Source organism: Castor canadensis, chromosome 16 (genome assembly GCF_047511655.1).
Source record: "Castor canadensis chromosome 16, mCasCan1.hap1v2, whole genome shotgun sequence".
Classification (NCBI taxonomy): Eukaryota; Metazoa; Chordata; class Mammalia; order Rodentia; family Castoridae; genus Castor; species Castor canadensis.
The window spans coordinates 24,204,438-24,223,346 of NC_133401.1; the positions used below are offsets into that span (position 1 = coordinate 24,204,438).

General features: G+C 37.1%; 1 protein-coding gene and 1 pseudogene across 1 annotated transcript; one reads left to right on the forward strand and one right to left on the reverse strand.

The window, feature by feature from the left end:
- Positions 1–1,646: 1,646 nt before the first annotated feature.
- On the reverse strand, positions 1,647–3,784 carry LOC109680136 (DNA-directed RNA polymerase II subunit GRINL1A pseudogene; annotated as a pseudogene).
- Positions 3,785–10,850: 7,066 nt separating this feature from the next.
- LOC109680135 (cofilin-1) lies at positions 10,851–11,980 on the forward strand. Its single transcript, XM_074058138.1, has one exon. The coding sequence runs from the start codon at positions 10,955–10,957 to the stop codon at positions 11,453–11,455; it is 501 nt and encodes a 166-aa protein (XP_073914239.1). The 5' UTR covers positions 10,851–10,954; the 3' UTR covers positions 11,456–11,980.
- The last annotated feature ends 6,929 nt before the right edge of the window (positions 11,981–18,909 follow it).

The following is an 18,909-nucleotide window of genomic DNA, read 5'->3' on the forward strand; positions in this document are numbered from 1 at the left end:
GTATTTGAGTCAGTGTTCAGAGGGGTTTCTTAATGTATGCCCACTGTTAGTATGGTTGATTATGGTCCATTCAACCCTTTGCATTACTCTCCCTTACCCCTTTTCTCCCATCCCCCATTTTAAACACCTTTCAAAACACATCCTCATATCCTCTACCTTCACATCTTATGTTTTGCAATGTTACTTATGCTCTATCATTCTCTTTTCCTTCCATCTTTCCCCAAGTTTCATTGAGCATTTCCACTATTACAATCACATTCTACATCTTAGTTTGTATATGATCATGCTTGTTTTTGTATATATGTTTACCTTTTGGATCTATCTTCCACATATGAGAGAAAATATGCTGCCTTTGTATTTTTTAGTCTGGCTTAGTTCACTTTACCATATCCTCCAAATGCATCCATTTACCTTCAAGCCACATGTCATTATTCCTTATGGCTGAGTAAAACTCGATTATGTATATATACCACATTTTCCTGATTCATTCATCAGTTGTAGGGCACCTAGGTTGTTTCTGAAGCTTGGCTATTGTGTGAACAGTGCTGTGATAAACATCAGTGTGCAGGCTTCTCTACTGCATCCTGTCTTACGTTCTTTTTGGTAGATGGTAGATGCCAAGGCCTGCTACTAGTGGATCATATGGAAGTTCTATGTTCAGCTTTTTGAGGATTCTCCATACTGATTTCCATAGTGGTTGTGCTAATTTGCATTCCCACCAACAGTGTATAAGTGTTCCTGTTATGCCACAGGCTAGTCAGCATTTGTTGTTGTTATTACCCTTGATTATGGTCATTCTAACTGTGTTGAGATGAAATCTGTGTTGTTTTGATTTGCATATCTTTTATAACCAGGAAAGCTGAACAGTTCTTCATGTATTTACTGGCCATTTGTACCTCTTCCTTTGAGTTTTCCCTGTTTAATTCATGTGCCTATTTCTGAATTGGAGTGTTGATTCTTTGGGGGTTGAGTATTTTGAGTTCCCTGTAGTTTCTGGATATTAGTCCCTTATCAGATGAATAGCTGGCAAAGATTTTCTCCTGTTCTGTGGACTATCTCTTGAGTCTGCGCTTTGTGTTCATGCAGTTCAATTTGTTTATTCTTTCTCTTATATGCTGAGCCTTTTGAGGTCTATTTAGGAAATCATTCTCTATACCTACTTATTCTAGTGTATTTCCTACTATTTCCTGGAGTTTTTTTCAAAGTTTCAGACCTTGTATTAAGGTCTGTGATCCACTTTGAGTTGATTTTGGTACAGGGATTAAGAAAGGGATCTAGTTTCAGTCTTCTATGTGTGGGTGTACAGTTTTCCAAGAAGCATTTGTTGAAAAGGTTGTGTTTTCTCCATCGTGTGTTTTGGGCACCTTTGTTGTAGATAAGTTATCTATAGATATGTGGGTGTATGTCTTGTTCTTCTATTCTGATGCATTGGTCTTTCTGTCTATTTTTATATCAATATCATGCTGTTTTTATTGTTATGGCTCTGTAGTACAGTAAATTGGGTATTGTGATGCCTCCAGCACTGGACTTTTTGCCTACAATTGCTTTAGCTATTCAAGATCTTTTGTGTTTTCATATGTTTTTTTTTTTGAGGTTGCTCTAATTAATATTTCATTTTTTCTTTCAATACTTTTAAAGGTTCCACATATTAGACAAAGAATTTTTTGATAACAGAAGTGTTAATTTATCTGAAGACAATGTAATTTACAATGACATGACGTGTACACATGTGAGAATGAAATTTCGGCAGCCTGTAAATGCCTCTTTGGGGGAATAAAAACCATATACTGACAACTCAATTTTAACTTTAAAGAGAAAATTGCTCTTCTTACCACATGTGAGTGTCCTGTGCAAGCACCTGTGGTCTGTCAGGGCAATGAACTCAAGTCAGGTGACACAGAACAGCTCCTCCTTTTACCCAGCTCAGTCTACTTGGACATATCTCATACTTTGAGTTACTCCAGCCAAATCTGGTCATCTAGAAAAACCTCCACTCTCCAGCACCTTCTCAAAGTTCTCCTTATTCCTAATCAGAAGAAAGGTAACAGTCTTCCTAAGGGAAGGTAGGAGAAGGAAATACTCATTTGTTGAGTGTTTTCTCAACATCTTCTGAGGTATTCACATCCAACATCTTAGTAACTCCATACAAGCATGCATACTCAACTTCTCCCTTCACTACTCAAAAAACGAGCAAACTATGACTTCCTAATTCATTTTCGGGACCTGGGACAGCTAAGTATTTCACTGAAAGGCAGGTGATAAATGCTACCTGACAGAGGTAAGAATAAGGAAAAAGCATAGTGATCTGCTTTCATTTGACTTAAAAGAAAAAAATGTACTCTACTACATACTAAAATTTCAGACCAATGAACAACACACTGCAAAACCTTAATATGATGTGGTTAGTATTCAGTATTAAACTTTTCAAGCACATAAAGATCATCTTCTGAAAAACCAGCTCAGCTTTTGCTGTAGCTACCTTTGTGTGACTTTACAATTTTTCCCCCAACAGTGTCTGACACTGATCTTGATACTTGGTAGGAAGTCTGATGTGAGCTAATGACATCTCAGCAGTGGGAGACTTAGACGGGAGGCTCCCAATGACCTCTTCGGAACTCCTCGTCAGAGGACTGGGAATCATCTTCATCCCTTGCTTCCCGGTACTTCCCTGAAGAATCCCCTTCTGGATTATAACTCTGTATTTTAATATTAAGTCTTTCAGATAACTTTTGTGCTGCGAGCTTCGCTTGCAGCTCCTCATAATTCTGTTTCTGCTGTATCTGAAGTGCCCAAGACTCCTCTATGGAGAGCAGGGCGTAGGCAGATGGTGAAGCGGCAGGAGTCGCGCTGCTGTGATGTCATCAAGATGCTGCTTATCCCTGCGCCGTCGCTCACCTGAGGAAACAGGGGACTCTGCCCGTGGACAATGACTAGGCAAGTCATCCTGTTGTGATAGCAACACATTGGTTTTAAATTTGTGTGGTGGGGGCACTGGGGTTTTGGCCCGCATTTCTTGCACTTCTATGTAATGAGGTTTCTTAGGAGTCCCACTACAAAGGCCTATCAAGTTCTCAGCACTTGTGTTTTCTTCTAAGTGTTCACCTGGGTCTGCAATTGTGATCCTTTGTAACTTGTCAACAAACGGGTTGTCGAAGGTGCTGGGAATATCTTCTGCTTGACTTGAAATAAAATGCTGGGGGAGATGGCCTCTAGCTCCAGGTGCCCTGGCTCTGCTGCTGGAAGCTGGACACTTATTCACTGTGTACTCAGCCTCTGGAGTCTCTTCATTGCTTTTATGAGCTGATGCACAAGTCCCTGTTTTTCTGAGGTTGTTTTAGATGAGTTGATGTTATCTATAGAGGAACGGCCAGGAACTGGGGATGAAGTATCAAGTATCTGGTCAGAATTCTGCGCCTTCTTTATGTCCACATCAAGTCCTGCAATTGCTTTTTGCCTTAGCTTACAGTCTAAACTAACAGGACGCAACAGTTCACTTTTTCCTCTGACCTCTTCACGTTCTGCAATGGTAGCTTTCAGTGTGGCAACAGTGCCCGAGATCTTTTTACCTTTGTCGGGCAATTGCAGATGAATTTTTCGTTGCGCAAAAGTCTCTCCTGGCGCTTCAACATCTCCCGCAGCTCCGCCAAACTCCGCTGCCCCAAGTCCTCGGGAGCTTGGGGCTCGAAGCCGCGGGGCAGCGAGGACATTCTGCGGGGCTGAGGCTCACGAGGCAGCGGGCAGTCGGCGTCCTCCGCAGACCCCACCGCTGGCGCCAGATCCGCGGCCGGCGGCGACTCCGGAGCATGAGCGGGAGTGGCCATTTTCCTGTGCTTTCATATGTATTTCAAGATTGATTTTTCAATTTCTGTGCAGAATGTCCTTGGTATTTTGTTAGGGATTGCATTGAACATGTAGATTGTTTTTGGTAGTATGGTCATTTTCACAGTGTTGATTCTACCAATCCATGAGCATGGAAGTTCTTTCCATTTTCTGATGTGTTCTTCGAGTTCTCTCTACAGTGGTTATAGTTTTCATTAAAATAGTCTTTGGTGTTTCATTAAATTTATTACAAGTTACTTTGTTTTTGAGGCCATTGTAAATGGGAATGTTTTCCTGATTTCTTTCTCAATCTGTTCATTGTTGGTATACAGGAAGGCTACCGATTTCTGTACGTTAATTTTGTATACTGATAGTTTGCTTGAAGTGTTTGTGATTTTTAATAGTTTTTGGTAGAGTTTTTAAGGTCTTTTAGGTATAGGTTATGTCATCTACAGAAAGGGGTAATTTGAATTCTTCCTTTCCTATTTGAATCCCTTTTATTTCTTGCTCTTGTCTTATTGGTCTGGGTAGGAATTCCAAAACTATATTGAACAGGAATAGAGAAAGTATGCATCCCTGTCTTGTTCCTGACTTTAATGGGAACAGTTGCATTTGTTCTCCATTTCAAATGTCAGCTCTAGGTTTGTCATATATTGCCTGTCTTATGTTGAGGATCATTCCTTCTATTCCTAGTTTCTTCAGAGTTTTTATCATGAAAGGGTATTGAATTTTGTCAAAGGCTTTTTCTGCATCTATTGAGAGGATCATGTGGTTTGGCCTTGCTTCTGTTTATCTGCTGTATTACATTTATGGATTTATATATGTTGAACCATCTTTGTATCCCTGGAATGAAACAGACTTGGTCATGGTGTATTGCATGTGTTGTTGAATTATGTTTCCTAGTATTTTGTGGAGAATCTTTGTGTCTATGTTCATTAAAGATTTTGGTCTCTAATTTTCTTTTTTGGTTGCATCTTTATTAGGAATTGGCATGAGTGTAATGCTGGCTTCATAGAATGAGTTTGGTAGTGTTCCTTCCCTGTCTTTTTTCTGGAAAAGTTTGAGGAGTATTGGTGTGAATTCTTCTTTAAAGGCTTGGTAAAATTTGGCACTGAAGCCATCAGTTCCTGGGCTCCACTTTGTAGGGAGAGCCCAGGAACTGGGCTTTAATTTCATTGCTTGTAATAGGACTATTTAGGAGTTTAATATCTTCTTGGTTTAATTTTGTTGGTTATATGCATCTAAGAATTTAACCATTTCCTCTAGACTTTCTAGTTTACTTGAACATAAACTTTAAAAGTACTCTGTAATGATCCTTTGAATTTCGTTAGGACTTGTGGTTTTGTCCCCTTTTTTATCTCTGAGTTTATTAATTTGAGTCTTTTCCCTCCTCTATTTTGTCATGTTGTCTAAGTCTTTGTCAATCTTGCTAATCTTCTCAAAGAATCAACTTTTTGTTTCATTGATTCTTTGCATAAATTTTTTTGTCTCTATGTTTTCGATCTTGACCCTGATCTTAATATTCCTTTCTGTTTGCTGTTTCAGGGTTTGGTTTGTTCTTGTTTTTGAGGAGCTAAATGTGCATCATTTGGTTGTTTATTTCAGAGGCCTTTGTTTTTTTAATGTAGCACTTTTAGCTATATCCTTTCCCTGTAGCATGGCCTTTGCTGTGTTCCACAGATTCTGGGAGGTTTTTTTTCATTTTCATAGGATTCTAGGTAGTTTTAATTTCTTCCCTTTCTTTGGTCACCCACTGATCTTACAGCAGTGTGTTGTTTAGTATCCATGTGTTTGAATATTTTTGAGGTTTCTTTTGTGGATGAGGTCTAGTTTTATTCCATTGTGATCTAATGTGATACAGGGGGTTATTTCAATTTCTTGAGTTTGTTGAGACTTGCTTTGTGTCCTAAAATATGATCTGTTTTTCAAAAAACTCCCATGAGCTGCAGAAAAGAATGTGTATTGCCTAGTTGTTGGGTGAAATACTCTGTAGATATCTAATATGTCCATTTGGTCTAATGTGTGTAGGTGTTCTCAAGTTTCTTTGTTGAACTTTTGTCTGGATGATCTATCTACTGGTCACAGTATTCAGGTCTCCCACTATCCCAGTGTTAGGGACTATCTGTGCTCTTGGGTCCAATAGATTTTTTCAGTATAGATGTTTGCCCCTGTGTTTGGTATATATATATATATATATATATATATATATATAAAGAATTGATATTTCCTCTTGATGAATTGATCCTTTAATTAATATGAAGTGACCATCATGTTTCTTTGAAATAATTTTAATTAGTGTATTTTCTGGATATGAGTAGAGCCATTGCTCCCTGTTTACTGGGTTCATTTGTTTGGAAAACCTTTATACATCCTTTGACTCTAAGCCAGTGTTTACTTTTTGTAGTAGCAACTTACAGTTGGGTCTTGTTTTTAAACCAAGTTTGCTATTCTATGTCTTTTGAGAGGGTCTTTGAGGCCATTTGCATTCAGTATTAATATTGAGAAGTGCTTGTTGGGTCAAGTAATTTTTATTCTCCTGTTTAGTTTTACCTATTCCTTGTTTACTGTTCTGCTTGATTAAAAGGGCTTATTCTTTCTTGAATGTTCCTCTTTCACTCTAGTTTTTCTTCTGTATGTAAAAGTCCTCTGTAGTGCTGGCTTTGTAGTTGTGAACTCCTTTAGTTTTACCTTTTTGTGGAAGGTTTTAATTTCTGGAAGAGTGGGGATTCCAGCTCTTAGAAGGGGAGAGAGGACTCTCCTGCAGGCAGTCTTGGTGAGAAGTACTTGGCCTCTGTGGACTCTGGGGAAGCAGGCCTCTTGGTACCACGGGCAGAGTAGCAGGTTACTACTTACCTCCCCTCAGTAAGGATTCTGGTGTTCTGACTCTTTAATGGGAGGGCAGGTGCTCGCCTGTGGTTGCACACAGTGGGGCACACTCAGGCTTTGTGCATCTTGGGAGGCATGCCTCCTAACACCATGAGGTTTAGAGGATTGGAGTCATTTGTAGCATTTAGGGGTGGGGATCCAGAAATGATCTTTTCTCTCTTTACCATTAATAAGTATCATGAGGGGGTTTATGCATGATGTACATAAATCACATTCAATGAAAAAAGTCAATTTTCCTCTTAATTTCGTTAAAATGATAACATCCATAGCAGGAGGAAGGTTCTCCCCTTCATTTGCTGGAGAAACTGGCTTTTCCAGATGGAGTATCTGATGCATATGTTTGCTCGGGGTATTTCAATTTTATTACACAAAGAGGATACAGATATACTATAAGTTATTACTTGTTTTGTATCTTCACAAGAACAATCATCATATTATGAATATTGCCTACATATCTTCTATAACCCATAGATAATACTGTACTTTCAATTAATGCTACAAAAATTGAAAAGCAATAAACTTAGAAAAAGCTAATATTTTCCTTTAATCATTCGTTGTGTTTGTCTTCATACATATATAAAAACCACTCATAATTCAGAAATGAATCTTAAGACTCAACATAGTCAATTTTCTTCAGAAAACCTTTCTATTACATCACTTTTTTAGGGACTGGGGTTTGAACTCAAGGCTTTGCCCATGCAACTCAATTGCTCTACTGTTTGAGCCACATCTCCAGTTCACTTTGTTCAGTTTATGTTGGAGATGGGGCCTGTGAATTATTTGCAAGGGGTAGCCTCAAACCTCATGCCTCCCAATCTCAGACTCCCAAATTGTATTACAGGTATCACCAACTGGCATGTAACAATGTATAACTTTTGAGTTACATATGGTTGTCTGCTTTATATACATATGTGTGTATAAAATATATACATTACTGGATCAATTGTTTTGGCTTCTCATTTTTGCTACGCTCCTCAGTAAGGAAACTACCTCTGAAAATTGGGCATGTTTTGTCTGTTTATGTTGGCCTGTGTATAATTGTGATACAAATTGTGGTTCAGATAAAATGGCACCAGCCCATGTCTTGTATACACTGCATGTGTGGCAGAATACTCAATTAAAATAAGTAATCTCGTAGTTTCTTTTGAGTTTTACACATTTATTTTAGTGAGATGACTACTATGTCAAAGTTATATTTGTATTTCAGGGTGTATTGACATTCAAGGATGTGGCTATCAAGTTCTCGCAAAAGAAATGGGAATGCCTGAACCCTTCTCAGAGGGCTCTGTACAGGTTTGTGATGTTGGAGAACTACAGCAACCTGGTCTCTGTGGGTAAAAATATGTTTGTTTCAGAACTCAAAGGTTATCAGCACTGTTTCTTTCCTGTCTATTTTGCAAGAGTGTCTGTTTTGTGTGGATGAACCTCAAACACTAGACCTCAAAAATTCTTTGAGTTCATTAGTATTGAAAAGCGCATAATCATGCCATTTTATGTTGAATTTAACCTTCCTATTTTTGGATTTGATGTGTGTGCTTCATCTATATCAGTGGCATTTTCAGAAATTCAGCAGAATATAGTATCAGGGTCTACATCCTAAAGCCCCATTCCCAACCTTTGGCTTTAATGCAGTAGTACTTTCTGTGGAGTGAATGTGAAAACTGAAAATGCTTCCTAATTGTTCTGAAGAATCTGTCAGGAAATAATACCTGTGGGAAAATACATTTCTATAGTCTCCTTTTATGTTTGTGTTTTTTCTACAAGGCAAAACACCAAGTTAACAATCTGAGTACTTCCTATAGAATCAACCCCAAGACTCATGTTATTTTTTCCAATATGCAGGTCTCACTGTCTCTAAACCAGACCTAGAAACCTGTCTGGAGAAAAGCAGGGAGCCCTGGAAAGTGAAAAGATTGAGAACAGCAGAAAAACATCCATGTACACTGGAATGAATGAAGCAGGGGACCCAGGTCAGACATGTAGGGTCCTGAAAATGTGGGTAATATACTGCTTCTTCCTTAGAAATCAATTTTGAGAAGCATGGGTCATTTCACTTGCTATCACAGAGGGTCTTCCCTTTCTCTATGCTTATTGTGTTCCTAAAATTTCTAAGGCTCCTCCTATCTTAAAGTGTTCTTCTAGCACACTCACAGAAAGAGCTAACATCCTTCCTTTCATATGGAAGGGCCTGCTGATATCCTTGTCCAAAAACATTTGCAGGCCTAGAACTTTGGCACACATTTCCAAAGACATATAAGATAAAAACTTTTAATAAATGAACCTCATAATAAAGAATTTATTCTACCTAACAGAAGGTTTAAAATGGAGGTGGAGGAGTAAGGGTGGTTTAAAGATCAGCTGAATTTGACCAAAGCACATTATACAATGTTTGCTAATGTCACTGTGAAATTTTTTCTTTTTTAAAAAAAGAACAGCAGTGCATATAGTAGTTGTCATTATCTATTTGATTTAACTTTTCACTGTATTATGAAATGCAACAATATTTATACATTTTCAACTACATTGTGGTATATTGATATAAAATAAACTGCACATATGAAAGTAAATAATTTGATGAGTTTCAAAATAAGGGAGCACATTAGTGGGTCTTACCTGAAGCAATTTTTACTGAGTGTTCTCTGTATGATGTTTCTAGCCATCTTTTTTGGTGGTACAGGGGTTGACCTCGGGCCCTGTGATTGCAAGGCAGGTGCTTTTCCATTGATCCACTCTGTTAGCAAAGTGTGAAGTTTCTATTTCCTTTATGCTTTCTACATTTGTGAACAGCAATTCTTGTGTAAGAATATTTGTCTCTTGTTCCCTATTTATGTACTCAGTCAATTACATCATTATGGATTCATAGATACTTACTTTGGGGTTAAAATTCTAAAGTATTATTAATTTTAAGGCTGAAATTTCACCTGTAATAAAAGGTATCTCTTACAGTTTCTCTCTTGTATTCTATTTTTCACCTGCTGGCATTAGACATGCCCTCATAATTTTTTTTTATCACCTCCATCTATTACTTTGTGTATTGGCTAGCATTGGCCCTATTTGAATTTAACAATAAAACCTGAGTCACATTATTTTTTTAAAAAGTTGCTTTATTAGCTTTTATATTCATGTTTATTAGTATTTTCCTCATCAAATGATGAAGTTATTCTGTACACTTTTTTTGCCACATTCCATTGCCTCTAAATTTCCATGTCAGGAGAGCCAATGTTTAAAATTGTTTTCTAGGATCCTTATTTTAATACAGTAAGTGTTAATATTAGGGATTTTAGAGGTCAAATTTTCTCTTACTCTTGTTTTGGAATTCTGCTTTCTGCGTTACTTTTCTCAGTGTTTGTACCTTTGCATTACTAAAATACATTTTACATTTATGATGATTTAGTAAATATTTTTATAATTTTATAACTTTATAAAATGAGTAGAAATGAAAATATGAATTGGTCATATTTCTAGAGCCAATAAGATTATGCTTCTTATTCATATGATTGTTACAGCTATTTTAGTCACAATGGATGGTTCTTTTCTTGGTCAATGTGGAATCCTGTCCAGATGAAGAATCATCAAAATTTTCTTAAATTTTTTTCCTTCCATGAGACTTTCAGCACAACTAAATGTCATTTATTTTATGGCTCTTGATGTTTATCCTAATGGGTTATTGTATTGTTAAATTATTATGTTTATTACCTTCGTCAATTCTGAGAAATTTTCCTCCAATATGTCTTGTTGTATTCCTTGTTTCCCTAATTCCTGTGACTTCTGTTTTTATCCTGTTGCTGGTATTTTCAGCTTCCTGATTTATTTAGTTTGTATTGCTCTTACTTACCCAATGACAAAGTTTAAGATGGTTATTTTGTATTTTACAGGTAATTGTTGAATTAGCATTTTTAGAGCTGATTTCTGAGTTATTTGCTTACTTTGATTGGGCATATTTCAAAATCGTTGTATGCTTTGGTAAATGTTTTTGGGATTATGTCATTTAGAAAATTATTATTTGTGGAACATTTCATCAATTATGTGAAATAGTAGGGCAATTCAACAAAAGTTAACAATTGATCTACCATAGCTGGTGTAAGTCCAATTGCTCTTGGTGTGTATCCAGAGGAATTGAAAACTTTGGGCGGCTCCTACTAAACGGAAGGGGCCGGGAGAGGCCGCGTTCAGTCAGATCCCGGCAGCAGCTGCGGCGGCTCTGGTCTTCTCTGGCTCTCTTTGCCATCTCCTTTTCGTTTCCGGAAACATGGCCTCTGGTGTGGCTGTCTCTGATGGCGTTGTCAAGGTGTTCAATGACATGAAGGTGCGCAAGTCCTCCACGCCACAAGAAGTGAAGAAACGCAAGAAGGCAGTGCTGTTTTGCCTGAGTGAAGACAAGAAAAACATCATTCTGGAGGAGGGCAAGGAGATCCTGGTAGGCGATGTGGGCCAGACTGTGGATGACCCCTACGCCACCTTTGTCAAGATGCTGCCAGACAAGGACGGTCGATATGCTCTCTATGATGCAACCTACGACACCAAGGAGAGCAAGAAGGAAGACCTGGTGTTCATCTTCTGGGCCCCTGAGTGTGCACCCCTTAAGAGCAAAATGATCTATGCCAGCTCCAAGGACGCCATCAAGAAGAAGCTGACAGGGATCAAGCATGAATTACAAGCAAACTGCTATGAGGAGGTTAAGGACCGCTGCACCTTGGCAGAGAAGCTGGGGGGCAGTGCTGTCATCTCCCTGGAGGGCAAGCCTTTGTGAGCCCCCTCCAGCCCCCTGCCTGGAGCATCTGGCAGCCCCAGACCTGCCCTTGGGGATTGCAGGCTGCCCCCTTCCTGCCAGACCAGAGGGGCTGGGGGGTATCCCAGCAGGGGGAGGGCAATTCCTTCATCCCAGTTGCCAAACAGCCTCCCCACCCCCTGGACCTTCCTCCTCCCTCCATCCCTGACGGTTCTGGCCTTCCCAAACTGCTTTTCATCTTCTGATTCCTCTTGGGTTGAAGCAGACCAAGTCCTCCCCAGACACCCAGTTTTGGCGGGGGGGCTGTATTTTTTTTAACGACACCCCTACTCCCCCACCTATTCCTTCCCCATCCCATGCTGCCAACTTCTAACCGCAATAGTGACTCTGTGCTTGTCTGTTTAGTTCTGTGTACAAATGGAATGTTGTGGAGATGACCCCTCCCCGCGCCTGGTTCCCTTTCCTTTTTTCCCTGGTCTTTGGCCTTTCATGGAAGCAGGACCAGTAAGGGACCTTCAGTTTAAAAAAAAAAAAAGACAATAAAAAGGCTCATTAACAGGGGAAAAAAAAAAAGAAAACTTTGGAAAGCTTTCTGTTCACCCACATTTACTAAAGCATAACTCACTATAGCCAATATAAGAGCAGCATGAGAGTCCGTGGAGGGTGAATGAATAGAAAAATGTGATGTGTGCATATAAATGAAGGGACAGAATTTTAGTTTCATAGATTCAATGCGTGAGAGATAAGAATTATCGATATATATGTTCTTACAAATTCTAACAGAATGAATGTGAAATGATTTAATTGTCAAAATACTTTCTGATGTATTATGTACATTGCATAATGCATACTTTAGAATACAGCTTGTTTCAAATGGTGGCCACACACTTTTCCATCTGCATATTTAAAAACAAATGAATAATCAAAAAGCAATATATCATAATATATGCTTTTTTTCATTCAGAAAAATTGTGACACCTATCAGACATGGTAGAGATTCCCTCTCAAAACATATGTCTGTGTGTTTTTTCTCTGAAATTGTGTCTATATCATTCTGCTGGAAGAACATTGGTTTCAATTATTCTTATAATTTCTGGTGCCATATGAATTTTTAGTACCAGGTCTGAGAGGAATCAACCTGTCAACCATAATACACCAGTTTTCCCCTCAACACGCCATGTAAGGAAATGAACTTCAGGGCATCCTCCCCTAAGCCAAGAGCATGAACACATGTTCTTTTCATTATAACTTCATGTGCCAGTTGCTCCACTATTCTCAGTCTCTTCTGAGGAAAATCAAGCGTGGGGAGTTTCTCCTATATGACACATACTGTATTCAGAGAGGGAAGGGAAGTGCTGTGAAAACAGAAAAACTGCCCTTCCCTCCTCTATGTGGCTACCTTGATGTTTGAACTCAACTCCAAAGCTGAATAATCATTCCCCTTTTGGAATTTTCATAAAGGCAACCTGGTCACTGCATGCCATTAAACATAATGTGCTTGTGAAGGAATGAGCTGCTGAAATTTTCTTTTACAACATTTTTTAATGTCCTCAAATGGGAATAATTATATAAATAAGCTTGCCAAATTATGTTACCCAGAGGTCAATAAACATGATGAACTCTTATTTATATTTCTTTCAGATATGTCTTCTCATGACATTCAAGCAGATTTTACAGAAGACAGGATGCAAGATTCATTCCAAAAATTGATGTTGGAAGAATATGAAATTGTACATTCTGAGACTATTCTCCAAGGGAAAGTCTGGAAAGCAGTCATTACTCTGAAGATCTGAAAAGATGTGAAACTAGACATATCATGGTTGCAACATCTTTGTCAAACCAATGCAAAGAATTTGACAAAGCTATCAAGGGTTACTCAGGTCTCACTAAGAAAATTAATTCTGGAGAAAAACCCTATAAATGGAAAGATTATAGTAAATCATTTGTTGATATCTCACAACTTGTTTTGCATCAGAGAATCCACGCTAGAGAGAAACCATAAGAATGGGAAGAGTGTAGCAAACCTTTTGCTTATGTATCAAAACTTGTTCAACATCACAGAATTCACACTGTAGAAAAACAATGGAAATGTCAAAAGTGTGGGAAATCTTTTGCTACTTCTTCACAACTTTCTATGAATCAGAGAATAGGCTTAGGAGAGAAAACCTACATACATGAAGATTGTGACAAAGCCTTTGATTGTCAGTCAAACCTTATTAAACATCAGAAAATTCATACTGGAGAAAAACCACATAAATGTATAGTGTGGTAAATCTTTGGCTCATTCCTCAGGACTTGTTTTCCATCACAGACTCCTCAGTGGAGAGAAGCCTTACAAATGTAGACACTGTACTAAATCATTTGCTTCAGACTTTTACCTTTTTGTGCATCAAAGAATCCACACTGGTGAAAAACCATACACATGTAAAACTACTTCATCTTTTGCTTCTTCCTCACAACTTTGTGTGCATCAGAGAATCCACCCAAGGAAAGAAACCTTACAAATGTAAACAATGCAATGAAGCCTTCTAATCTAACTCAAACCTTTAAAAAACATGAGAAAGTTCATACTGAGGAGACGATATACAAATGTAAGGACTGTGACAAACCTTTCAATCAATATTCAAGAGTTAGAAACCATCTGAGAATCCATACTGCAAAAAAGCAGTATAATTGAGAAGAATTTAACAAATCACTGAACTCCAAATGTATACTTGCAACCATCACAAAATTCAAGCTATCAAGAAAACACACCAGTGACAAGAATTAATTTGACAATTCACTGACCAGGTATAGAGAAAATATCACAGAATTCATACTGAAGAAGAACCTACCAATGAAACAAAGTTCAAAGCTCTTTAGTCAGGACACACCATATTTGACATCAGGATTCATACTGCAGAGTAACCTAAGAAATGTAAAGAATATGATAAGGGCTTTCACTCCATACCCAACATCAGAGAAACAATAAGAAATAATCCCTATTCATGAAATGAAGTTGACATGAGTTTTATCCTTTCAAATCACCAGACAATATAGGAAAATTAGTAACATAAAATTGTTATCAATGCAGAGAAGTATTTATTCAGCCATCAAATCTTAGTAACAGTGGAAACTTCAAACAACAACAACAACAAAATGATGCTAACAATTTCAAATCTCATGTCAAGTCATAGGACAGAGAACAATCAGCAGTTTATTAATACATAATTTTCTGACATTGATGGGAAGAGGGGTAGTTACATTTGAGTATATATATTTTATAATTTGAATTCTTTTGTGTTGCCTATGTTTGAGATTTTGCAGGACAAGTACTGTAGATTAATTTTATGCTTCACTGAATTCAACATATGTCTTATTTCTGAATGACAATATGAAAATGTGTCACTGCATTAGATTTATGACAGTCCAACAATGTGAATAAGGCATCTTTACTATCAGTTGTTCCATAAATGAATGGTGACAAGTGTAAAATCCATTGTGAAAATCAAAAAGTAGATTGCTTTGTGCTTAAATACCAACAGGATAGAAGGCAGCCTGAGGTAGGGGTCAAGGGAATTGTTCATTAGTATTAAATAAGAAAATATAATTCTGAATATATGAAATCAATCAAAATATGAATTTCTCCTTAAAGAGGAAACTGGCTTGTTCACTAAAGTACAGATAAATTTTCAAATAGGAGCAGTAAATCTTCCTGGCATCAATGAAAAAGGAAAACTCCTCTTGGAAAGATTGCAAATGGGTCCAAATCAACAGATATCATTTGTTAGCCTTTGTGTTTAATATCAATTATATTGAACTCTAGGATCATTGTATCAAAAGAACCATAATACATTTGGAATGCTTTTAATTTCTATTTTTATCAGGCAAAGTATATTTAAATAGCTTATCTAGTCTGTGTGTAATTAGTTTGTTTCAATTAGTCAAACAAAATCTTTTTACCATACATAAGCCTGAATTTCAATGACTATAAATTATAACATTGATGTCAACATTAGTCTCTCAAACTTTGTTCAAGGCTGAGGGAGCACAAACTACACCCATGCATAATCCTAAACAGTGACACTGTGAGTCCTCTTTTGATATATTACTTAAGGTGAACACACACACACATATCCTATAATCCCATGCCTATTTTCACATGGGAATGAACATAAAAACATCATGACAAGTAAGTGTAGACACCTTTGCAAGCTAACTCTAGATGCCAATTAGCACCAAGCCACTCTCAAATAAAAGTGATAGTGAGAAACAACAATTTCTTGCTTACAAGAGACCCATGTCATCAATAGAAATAAGCATAGGTTTAGGATGAAGATCTGGAAGAAGATTTACCAAGCCAGTAGCCATCAAAAAAAGGCAGGAGTGGCAACATATCTCTGACAAAGTAGACTGCAAACCTACATTGATCAAATGAGATAAAGAATGACAGTCCATACTAATAAAAAGAGAAATAGACCAAAGGAAATAACAATTATCAACCTATATACACCCAATGACACTGCACCCAATTTCATCAAACATATGCTGATGACCTAAAAGCATATATTAACTTCAACACAGTGGTTGTGGGAGACTTTAACATCCCACTATCAACAATAGATAGGTCATCCAAACAAAAAATTAATAAAAAAATCCAAGATCTAAAACATACCATAGATCAAATGGACCAAGTTGATGTCTACAGAACATTTAATCCAAATTCTACACAATATATATTTTTCTCAGCAGCCTACAGAACCTTCTCCAAAATAGATCATATCCTAGGGCACAAGGCAAGTTTCAGCACATTTAATAAAATAGAAATTATACCATGCATTCAAACAGATCAGAATGCAATGAAACTAGAACTCAACAACAAAAATAAAGACAAAAACATGCAAACAGCTGGAAACTGAATAACTCATTGCTTAATGAACACTGAGTCATTGATGAAATAAAAGAGGAAATTAAAAAGCTCCTGGAAGTCAATGAAAATGAAAATACAACCTACCAGAATCTATGGGACACAGCAAAGGCAGTTCTGAGAGGAAAGTTCATAGCCATGAGTGTATATATTAAAAAGACTGAAAAATCTCAAATCAATGACATAATGTTACATCTCAAACTCCTAGAAAAATAAGAAGCAAATCCCAAAACAAATAGAAGGAGAGAAATATAGAAATAAGAGCTGAAATCAATGAAATAGAAACCAAAAAAACCATACAAAGAATTAATGAAACAAAAAGTTGGTTCTTTGAAAAATAAACAAGATCGATAGACCCCTGGCAAACCTGACTAAAATGAGGAGAGAAAAAACCCAAATCAGTAAAATCAGGAATGCAAAAAAGGAGATAATAACAAACAACATGGAAGTCAAGAAAATCATCAGAGATTACTTTGAGAACCTATATTCAAATAAATTTGAAAATCTTAAAGAAATGGACAGATTTCTAGATACATATGATCATCCAAAATTGAACCAAGAGGACATTAATCACCTGAATAGATCTATAACACAAAATGAAATTGAAGCAGCAATCAAGAGTCTCCCCAAAAAGAAAAGTCCAGGACCTGATGGATTCTCTGCTGAATTCTAACAGACCTTTAAAGAAGAAGTAATACCAACCCTCTTTAAACTGTTCCACTAAATAAAAAGGAAGGAACACTGGCTAACTCATTTATTAAGCCAGTATTACACTTACCCCAAAACCAGGCAAAGACACCTCCAAAAAGGAGAACTATAGGCCAATCTCCTTAATGAACATTAATGCAAAAATCCTCAGTAAAATAATGGCAAACCAAATTCAACAACACATCAAAAAGATCATTCACCATGACCAAGTAAGCTTCATCCTAGGAATGCTGCAGTGGTTCAACATATGCAAATCAATAAATGTAACATGGAACATTAACAGAAGCAAAGACAAAAACCACTTGATTATCTCAATAGATGCAAATCCAACACCATTTGATGAAAAAAGCTCTTAGAAAACTAGGACTAGAAGGAAAGTACCTCAACATTATAAAAGCTATATATGACAAACCTAGGGCCTACATTATACTTAATGGTGAAAAATGGAAACCATTCCCTCTAAAATCAGGAACAAGACAAGGATGTCAACTGTCCCCACTCATATTCAAAATAGTACTGGAAATCCTAGCCAGAGCAATTAGGAAAGAAGAAGGAATAAAAGGAATACAAACAGGTAAAGAAACTGTCAAAGTATCCCTATTTGTAGATGACATGATCCTATACCTTAAAGACTCAAAAGCTCCTAGACACCATCAACAGCTATAGCAAGGTAGCAGGATATAAAATCAACATAGAAAAATCATTAGCATTTCTATGCACTAATAATGAACAAACTGAGAAAAAACATATGAAAACAATTCCATTTAGAATAGCTTCAAAAAACAATCAAATACCTACGTGAAAATTTAACAAAGGATGTGAATGACCTCTACAAGGAAAACTATAAACTTCTGAAGAAAGAGATTGAGGAAGACTATAGAAAGTGGAGAGATCTCCCATGCTCATGGATTGGTAGAACCAACATAGTAAAAATGTCGATACTCCCCAAAGTAATCTACATGTTTAATGCACTTCCCATCAAAATCCCAATGACATTCATTAAAGAGATTGAAAAATCAACAGTTAAATTTATTTGGAAACACAGGAGACCACGAATAGCCAAGGCAATACTCAGTCAAAAGAACAATGCTGGAGGTATCATGATACCTGACTTCAAACTATATTACAAAGCAATAACAATAAAAACAGCATGGTTTTGGCACAAAAACTGACATGAAGACCAGTGGAACAGAATAGAGGACCCGGACATGAAGCCATACAACTATAACCAACTTGTCTTTGACAAAGGAGCTAAAAATATACAATGGTGAAAAAGCAGCTTCTTCAACAAAAACTGCTGGGAAAACTTATTTAGCAGTCTGCGAAAAACTGAAACTAGATCCATGTATATCACCCTATACCAATATTAACTCAAAATGGATCAAGGATCTTAATATCAGACCACAAACTCTAAAGTTCATACAGGAAAGAGTAGGAAATACTCTAGAGTTAGTAGATATAGGTAAGAACTTTCTTAATGGAACCCTGCAGCACAACAACTAATAGATAGCATAGATAAATGGGACTTCCTAAAACTAAAAAGCTTCTGCTCATCAAAAGAAATGGTCTCTAAACTGAAGAGAACACCCACAGAGTGGGAGAAACTATTTGCCAGCTATACATCAGACAAAGGACTGATAACCAGAATATATAGAGAACTCAAAAAACTAAACTCTCCCAAAATTAATGAACCAATAAAGAATTGAGCAAGTGAACTAACAGAACTTTCTCAAAAGAAGAAATTCAAATGGCCAAAAATCACGTGAAAAAATGCTCACCATCTCTAGCCATAAAGGAAATGCAAATTAAAACCACACTAAGATTCCAACTCACCCTTGTTAGAATAGCCATCATTAGCAAC